Source organism: Phalaenopsis equestris, unplaced genomic scaffold (assembly GCF_001263595.1).
Source record: "Phalaenopsis equestris unplaced genomic scaffold, ASM126359v1 Scaffold001370, whole genome shotgun sequence".
NCBI classification, from domain to species: domain Eukaryota; kingdom Viridiplantae; phylum Streptophyta; class Magnoliopsida; order Asparagales; family Orchidaceae; genus Phalaenopsis; species Phalaenopsis equestris.
The window spans coordinates 360,624-370,358 of NW_018165809.1; the positions used below are offsets into that span (position 1 = coordinate 360,624).

General features: G+C 36.4%; 1 protein-coding gene across 1 annotated transcript in view; it reads right to left on the reverse strand.

Annotated features, from left to right (window-relative positions):
* Positions 1–3,535: 3,535 nt before the first annotated feature.
* Positions 3,536–9,735, reverse strand: part of LOC110034171 — a 112,474-nt gene continuing 106,274 nt past the window's right edge. The window contains 6 exon segments of the mRNA XM_020738465.1: positions 3,536–4,053; positions 4,055–4,230; positions 4,734–4,871; positions 5,699–6,059; positions 6,157–6,258; positions 6,337–6,429. Coding sequence (XP_020594124.1) covers positions 3,660–4,053; positions 4,055–4,230; positions 4,734–4,871; positions 5,699–6,059; positions 6,157–6,258; positions 6,337–6,429 — 1,264 coding nt within the window. The 3' untranslated portion in view covers positions 3,536–3,659.

A 9,735-nucleotide genomic window follows, 5' to 3' on the forward strand; every position in this document is an offset into this window, starting at 1 on the left:
ATAATCATGTTACTATTAGTTTAAAATCTATTATGGTTGATGAAACATATTAGGACCATTCTTCGGCCAAAGACATATTCCAACGGGATAGTGATCTTCTTATATGTGGTAATGAGCATGGTAGGCCTTGAGATCAAGGTTTGAGGCTGGAGGAAGAATTTTTATTTATTTAAGTTTTGGAGCAAAGGAGGATGGAAGATCCCCGCCTTGCCTCAACCTATGTAGAAGGAGAGTCGGGCATGTCAGAATTGTCCTCGTTGGAACTCAATGTAAAAATATGTGTTGCAATGACTTGCATGGCGATTATCCTTATTCATAGTACTGCTTTTGAGTTTATGCACTGATATTTTTGTGTTCTCGTTATTAGAAAAATTTCAAGGCCTCTCTTTATATCAACAGATGGGTTAAAAGCAAAGCTAGCCAAACTCGCTCACGAGGATAAATATATAGTATGACCGATGATTTTAAGTGTCCCAAATATCTTTGTGGATGACAACAAGGAATACATCGTGATATCCATTATCATAGGGAGAATGGTTGGTGAAAGGTTTCAGACTGCTTTGAGAATTGATAAGCACTTGAAAGTTTCACGAGTACCTACAAGAATCGAGGCCCACCAAAAAGTAGAGGCAATGGTCGCAAAACCTCGCAGGCTGAGAATTGTGTAAATGAATAAGGTATCATCAAATGTTTCTTCATATGGCTCTTAAATAAGAAATACTTGGGAGGATTTTGACATAAAGGGTCGGATCAACTTGTTTAATAACATGAGTGGATCTGACTTAAGATTGAGTGATTGATGATTCTTATTTAAACAAGGCCTTTTTAATGGTACTTGTGTTAAGCTCTGCTCAATTAATAAGCTAGACCAACTTGAATAGGCAATGACTCTATTTTTTAGTGATGGAGAGTTTGGTGAATGCCTGGGTCTTTTTAACATGTCAATCACATTGCTACTATTAGGAGCTTGTGTCAGCTTATAATAAAACAACAACAACAACCAACCTTTATCTTGCTAAATGGGGTTAGCTGCATGATTAATTTTTTCTATTATGTCCCATTAAGTATCATATTTTCATTTAATTCTCATAAATAAAAATCATTATTTATACAATATGCCCTAATCTTTTTAGGTCCACCTCTATCTTTCTTAACATTTCTAATCTAAAACGTATATTCTCCTAACTGAAACATCAGATGATTGACATTTAATCTGACTAACCCATCTTCAAAGTTTCTCTCTAATCTTTTCTGTCATTATAGTTACACCAACCTATTCATGAGTACATTCGTTTCAAATTTTGTCTCTAAGTGTCAAGCCACTTATCCACCTAAGCATTCTCATCTTAGTAACCCTTTGTTTTATGCTTCTCTTTTAAAGGCCAATATTCTGTTCCATAAAGTATTGTGCGTCTCACCACCATCTTATAAAATTTTCCTTAAAGTCTGATGGTACTTGTACTTTTCTATCACACAATAGTCTATCACACAATAGGCTCGATGCATTCCTCTACTTCAACCAACCGGCTTGATTTCTATTAATTACATCCTCTTCTATATCACTATCACTTTAAAAAATCAACATAATTTATCTAAAATGTTAACTACTTTTAATGATTTGATATCTCATAGTTATAACTCTGCCACTAGATCCACCAGTACTAAAAATACATTCCATGTATTTAGTTTTAGATATACTAAAACTAATCCCTTTAGCCTCTAATGTAAACATCAATAATTCAAGTTTTTCTGAACTCTTTATCTAGTCTTATCCACAAGAAGGATATTATCAGTGAAAAGCATACACCAAGGTACATCTTCCTATAATTGTTCAGTAAGAGCATCAATTACTAAATCAAAAAGATATGGGCTTAAAGCTGGTCCATGATGTAATTCACCTGAAATAAGAAAATACTTGGTCAATCCTCCTTCTGTTTGAACACAAGTAACAACTTTAGTATACATATATTTAATTACTTTAATATAAGTCATATCAACACCTTTGTTTTCTAGAACTCTCCAAATAATTTTCTTGGAACCTTATCGTAAGCTTTTTCTAAATTAATAAAAATAATATGTAGATCCTCCTTACTCTCTCTATGCATCTCTATCAAATCTTTTAATAAATGTATAGCTTCAATGAAAGATTTGCACAACATAAATTCAAACTAATTATGAGATATCCTTATATCACACCTTCAACTATGTTCAATTTATCTGTCATACTTTTAATGTATGACACTTCAACAAAATTCCAAACCCTTGTGCATCCCATTTTTTCTTAAATTTGATGACAAAAATAATCCTCCTCCACTCCTCAAATATATTTTTATTTTCTTAAATGATATTCAAGAGTTTATTAAGCTAAGAAACTCCCAAATCTATTTAATATTTCCACACTTCAATTGCGATATCATCAGGTTCTATTAATTTTTCACAACTTATTTTCTTTAAAGCATTTTCAACTTATTTTTTACTTTCATAAATCGAATGTCTATTTCAATTATATGTTGTATAAAATAAAATTTTGAACTTTTTAATTTGTATGACATAAAATTAAAATATAATAAAAATATTAATTATATTTTAAATTGTCAATTTATTCAGTTAAATAAAAATTAAAATTGAAACTTTTAAAAATAAAAAAAATCAAAATACATTTTTAAAATCGAATCAAATCAGTCAAATTTTCATTGATTTGATTTTTAAAATTTGACTAAATATTACACATCCCTAAAATTATCCGCATACCATAAGAACTCAACCTTGAGAGCAAGCTAGATTTAAATTAAAAAAAAAAAAATTGTACAGCTCACAAATTTTTGTTCGATTTTAATTCTTTTTCATCAAATAACTAAAAATTTGTAAAATTCAAAATTAATGGTAGGATTTATAAAATTAATTTAATATTATACCCATAAGATACCATAATTTTTTTATATTAGTTCATAAATGAACTCCAACTAAGCTTTTGATTTTTGGCTCAACCATCTAAACCAAAATAAATTTTGATTTTGTGAATCTGATTTTATTAAAATTTTGATCGGATCAATTGTTCAAATTTAAGATCTACAACTCGACCGATTTAAAAACAGATTCATCCAAACCGACTGAATGCTCTCCCTCACTTGCTTAAGTATAATAGTTTCTATTAGGTGGGTGGCGAAGGAGAAACTTTCGAGTTGGTTACCCTTAGCCAATCTCCTTGCAATTGGTTTATTTAAAGAGCATAGTCATATGAAATTGAATAATTACTTGATAGGAAATGCAAGTGTCGTTTTTTGGCTGAATCAGTTATAGGAAATGCAAAAACAATATGTAATATTTCAAGCCAAACATTTCTGGATCTTTTGCTTCACATGAACAAAAGACATGCCGTCCCCACCCACGACAGTCGTTCTATCCCTCACTAATCTTCAAAGCAATTAAAACCAAGAATCTTCACCAAATGATAAACGGTTCAATATAATTCCCAACAAAATGTTACTGTAACTACAATAAATCCAGCAAAAAAAAAAAATACTCCCCACTCCCATAAATTAAATATAAATGCATTAAAACATAAGAATTTACAGTAAATTAGATACAATGCACAACCAAAATCAATGAAATGGCAAACTGGACTCTATAAACCCTAAAACAATACATAAAATCATTTTCTATAATGCAGCTGGCTCAGAGGGTGGAGATGACACTGGAGCTTCTGTTTGGGTTAGTGCAGTATCTATAGCATCTTTCGGAGTCTGGGATGTCTCCGCAAAACCTTCGGGGATCTGAAGATTATCTGATGAAACATTTGAGGGTTCTTTAGCAGCCTCTGAAGCATCTGCTGTTTGATTTGGAATCTGTGAACCCTCCGTCGCCGGAGTAGGAGTCGGTGATGTTTCCTGAGGTGAAGCCTCAGCACCATCAGCCGGAGCAGCTGGAGTTGCTGTTAGAGCTGGTGTTGATGGTGCTTCGAGCATCAATGGTGTAGTTGACTTAGGTTGAATCAGGCCGGGTGTACCAGGTTTTTTAATAGTGAGGGAAGGAGCTGATAGAGATGGCATTCCGGATTTCTATGGGAGGTTTCTTCGGGGCTTCTCCAAGAGTAGTTAGCTTAGGGTCTTCCAGAGAAGCCAGGAATGCAGCAGCTGCATCGGTTTTGACAGTACGTTTGTGCTCAATTTCCTTCTGCAGAATTTCATTCCATGCCTGGACTAGGCTCCTCAGAGCTGGACGACCATGGGCCTAAAGGGAGAATGGAGTGAGAAACTTTGGGAGAAATGCTGATAGGAGTAAATAAATGAAGGATCAGAAAGAGTTTTCAGTCGTTATAAACTGAATAAATCCTTAGGAGCATGTATGTAAAATTTGTAGTCTAGGTGTTAGATATGTAAAAGACAAATGAATTGAGTGGTGTGTATGTAAATTTTCCAAAACAATAGTATGAGAACCCAGGGACTGCAAGCTAGATTACAGATGCAGGCTTGAGCATTCTACATCACAGATTCTGGGAAGAAATTCAGGGCTGATAGCAAAGGTCATCATCATCATCTTGGTCATTATTAGTCATATCCCTTAGCAAACTATAATAATCCACGTATCTTAAGTATTATGTTCCTAGTAAACTCAAAACTGTCTTGTATTATATGCAAAAAGCTCAGCCAAAAATATTTTTATCAGTATTCATTGTAATATATCAGCATTGATAAACATGAATGTTTAGAATACTTAGGAATAACTACACTTACATGAGCATGAAGGACGGCCTCTGCGAGCATGCCGGTGTCCTGCCATGCCTTCTCCATAAGTGCATTATCTCCCAAAATTGCAGCCGCAAATGCTGCCTCCCGCCCATGGCCAGCTGTAATCAGATTATTCACCAATCCCTGTAGAAAACATAGCAGTCAGGAATAATACCTTCTATGGCATCCACTATAAGATGTGAAATAAGACGTGTGACCATTATGATTATTAACTCAAATCAAGCGGCAACATTAGACAAAAAACAATGGATAAATATATCATTTAGAGATGGGGATAGAGAGAGAGAGAGAGAGAGAGAGAGAGAGTATTTTGTTGAACCCCTTTGATCATCAATAAAAAATATTTTTTTTCTAAAATAAATAATACCTGAATTTCCCTGAAGAGTTTGGTGGAGAACATAATGAAAGTAGGGAAATGAATTACATCAGCCAAACAAGTTGTTAATGTCTCATCTATTAGTCGTTTATGGAGATGCATAACTAAAGATATAAATGATATGATTAAAACAGATGGTTAAATATAGAGAAGATAATTATAGTGGTTCAAGAAAATTCATCGGGCCAATATAATGTTATTTATGGAGAAAGGATCCATTGTTGCCCTAGAAAGGTAGAAAAAAGGACCATGAGAAATGTATAATTACAATTTGGGAGTAAAATTCACTAGGAGCAAATGAATGCAAATTAGATTGAGGAGCTTAGCCTTTTGAAAAGAGAATGACCGATAAAAGTCTAAATAGTTCTTACAAGGATTTATGTTAAGTAAAACATCTGAAATAAAGTATTTCTTAGAAAAAAATTTAGAGGAATAGACTCAAAAGTAATAGTTGAAGGGAAGATGTAATGATTGCAAAATTTATAATGATTAAAACAATGAGAATCCAATTATTTCCAACATGAATGACAAAAAAAAGATGCAATATATATATATATATATATAATTAACATACTGAAAGTCTCGTAAGCTCTCCATGATTTGCAAGCCGCAGTGCCACCCCCCTCAATACTTGCCCATGCAGAGCACCCTTGACGGATCCTGCAGCAGCTAGCCTCTTGAGAGCTTCACGGGCAACATCTGCTTGTCCAGTAGCATCTGCAGCATCAATGAGATCCATGAATTCCGTTGCAAACTTAACAATTCCTTGAACGGCATCCACAAGATTTTCCTGTTTAGCAGCTGTCAGATTCAAAATTTCTGTTATATCTGTGGTGGCATTTCCTTGGCCGACATCTCTACTATTGCTCATAGTTAGTAAGCATTGCAAAGCTCTTTTCAAGTCATTACTTTGCATAGCCAAGTCAAACTCTAACCTGGAATGTTTATATGTAATAAATTTGAATCAACTATCAATGCCCAAGTAAACTAAGCCGCATGGTGTGAACAAATAACAATTATATTCATTTATACCTTTTAGATATCCCTGGTAAATGAAGAGCTTCAGTTGCATAGCCCATTCCCAGCATAAATTGAGCTAAGTCATCATGATGCTCCCGACCAAGCCGACTTGCCCTGCATAGAATATCAAAATGTCAGCCCTTGCATATACATTAAAAATGTCAAAATAGTACCTTTAGGGCAGAGAAATACCACTTCACTGCACTAACAGCATCTCCATAGGCAGCAAGACAGCGACAACGAATGCCGGGATGGCTGAGAGCCAATGCATAAGCACACATATACCTGCATCAAAGAAAATTCAAAGGAAATATGAGATTTATATCTAATGTAGGGTTATTTTTCTATATAGAAGAAATCTAAGGATATATTTGTAAATATCGTAAAGCTCTTTATAAACCCAAGTGTTATCGAAATGGGTAAGTTTTTTAGAGCAATAAATTCTTTATGGTATCAGAAACATGACCAAGCAGTTAGCCAGCCTCTTACTTTTTTTCATGTAGCAACCACGATAAAACTCGTTATGAAGGTAGAGGGGATCGCGACACCTACCTGATCATGATAGAGCTCACTATAAAAGCAGACGGGATCGCGGCACCTACCTAATCGCTACTTTGGGAAGGCAGACAGGATCGCGACACCTACCTGATTGCGATAGAGCTCGTTGTGAAGGTAGACGAGATTGCGACACCTACCTGATCGAGATAGAGCTGGCTGGAAAGGCAGACAAGATCGCGACACCTACCTAATCGTTGCTTTCTCGGAAGGATCGAAGCTTCTCGCAGGGTTCTGTCGTGAAGGGCTTCTGCAAGGTTTGTTGCGAGGAGCGGAGCAAGGCTTTTCTTCTGATGGTATTTCGTATGCAGTAAAGTCCAGTGCTTGCCTTCTCAAGGAACTGTGGTTCAGGAGTCAGGAAGTCTATGTGTATTATGTGTGATGTAGATTTATTCTTATGATTGAAGTTGTCAGGAAACGAAGATAGTACGGGAGGTAAATGATTGAAACTTATAGGAGAATGGATCCTAAAGTTCTTAAAATCTTGGTCGGGCTCATACAGGGAGCTAGCATCTCAACAGACACCACTACCTCGACACATGCTCCAACGCAGGTGAAACTAGATCTCTCTCCCATGGATCTAAAGCTTGATGGACCAATCATGTATCTGAGTTGGTTGCGTCAGATCGATGCTGCTTTAGTCGGGAAGAGACTAGAAGGATACCTGATGGGAGCAAAGCCAAAGAGTGACAGCGTTGAGGGCGGTGAGAGAAGGACTACACATGCATTGATTTATATTTGGCTACTCAATTCGATGGTTCCATCGATTGCGACATCAGAGGATGACATTTGAAAGACGAATGACATATGGGCAAAGCTGAAGAAGACATATGCTGGAACTGAGAACCACATAAGTGTGTTTCAAATTCAGCGTGACAAAGAAGCTGTGGTACGCGGTGATAGATCAATTCAGGAGTACTCCATAGAGCTTGAGTGACTACAGCAAGATCTTGATCACTTCTCACATATGTCAGGTTGTGTTGATTTGGGGTGCAAGAAGGAGATCTTTGCACAGATAAGGACAATGCAGTTTTTGGCTAATCTGAACCCGGTTTTTTTTCAGAGGAGATCTGTCCTCCTAGCCCAGACAACGATTCCTTTGCTGGAAGAGGCCATCGCTGTGACGTTGCAAGATGACAGTCGCATTAGGCTACACTTTGAGCCTAGTGGTCTTCGAGATACACGATCTGCTGTCCGACAGGTGCCTAAGAGGAGACCCAAAAACGCTACAACTGTGGAGAAGTGGAACACCTGAGCAAAGCTTGTCCAAAGCCACCTAAGGAAAGTGAGACGGGTGGACATGGACAGTCTAGAGATCGCGGTCGTAAGCGGGGGGCCAAAGAGGTGGAGGAGGCCACCGACTGAATCTAATGGTAACGGAGAACGAGGGAGAGACAAGGGATTTTTACTGATGAAGATCATGAGCTCTTACAAAATTTGAAGGGTAAGCAGAAAGCAACAGGTGATGTGTCTGAGGATGCATCAACCTTATCGTCATCCCAGGAGAATACATCTACTTATGCTTACTCATCCAAAAGTACTTATGATACACATGCTCTTGCTATTATATCCACCATAAAATCACTAGAATAGATAGTATATTCTAGTGCATATAGACATGTGACAAGTGTTGCTACTGAGTTCTCTTCATAAACTCACCGAGCAAGTTCAGAAAGTATTCAGATCGCTGATGGTAGAACACAACAAGTGGTTGGTAACGGTACGGTGAAATGTACCAATTATATGACTATGTCCAATGTTTTGCATGTTCTTTTCTTTTTAGCGAATTTTTTATCCATTAGTGCTAATATACTTCAACTAAAATGTATTGTTTTATTTGATATTCCTAAGTTGATCTTTCAGGAGAAGGGGACTGGCCAGTGACTTGGGATTGACACGTGGCATAGTAGACTCTGGTACTTTGATAGAGAGGGGGATGGACTTAGCCTTGACATCCATGGTAGAGAATGCTGAATTAGAAGAATCTGAGATGAGTGTGGAGGATGTGTTGCTGCTACATCACAAACGCATGGGACATTCTTCATTTAGTCTGTTGAGTCGTTTGTATTTATCTTTGTATGAAAAGACAAATAAATAAAAGCTTATGTGTGATGCATCTGAGTTTGGTAAGTACCCTAGGAGCTCTTATGTTAGTTATGATAATAAGAGCTCTTGTGTTTTCGAATTGGTACACAAAGGTATGGGAACCTTGTTCTAGAACCTCGATGAATGCCTACAAATATTTTGTGACTTTCATTGATTGTTTTCCTCGTGTTGCTTGGTTGTACCTGATGAGAAACAAAAGTGATGTACACCAGATGAGAAGCAAAAAATGATGCATACGTGATGAGAAACAAAAATGATGCATACCAGATGAGAAGCAAAAAATGATGTATACCTGATGAAAAGCAAAAAATGATGTACTTGCATGCTTTAAATATTTTCACATGACAATTCATACTCAATACGGTGCAATAGTAGTGTATTGAGGTCTGATAACAAGACCAAATATACCGACAAGATGCTTGTGGAGTACCTGTCAGCACATGGGATACAACATCAAACCACTTGTCCATACACACCAACACAAAATAAAGTAGCAGAGAGAAAAAATAGACACCTTTTAGAGGTAGCCAGAAGTAGGGCTGTAAACGAGCCGAGCTTGAGCGAGCTCAAGCTTGGCTCGTGTTCGGCTCGTTCGAAATAGCTCGTGTTCGAAATCGGCTCGTGTTCGAAATCGGCTAGTGTTCGAAATCGGCTCGTGAACAGTGTGTTCGTGTTCGGCTCGATTTAAATATTTGTGTTCGTGTCCGGCTCGTGTTCGGCTTGAAATTGGCTCTTTAATCTAAAATTGAGAAAAATAGATGTAATGTGTGGGATTCGAACCTGGATCAAATCTATACAAAAGAAGACGCTAACCACATTGCTACATGAGGCATTATGATTTAAATTTAGTCATAAATATATATAATATATTATTATATAAATAATATATATAATATATTGTTATATAAAAAATTATATATATATATATTT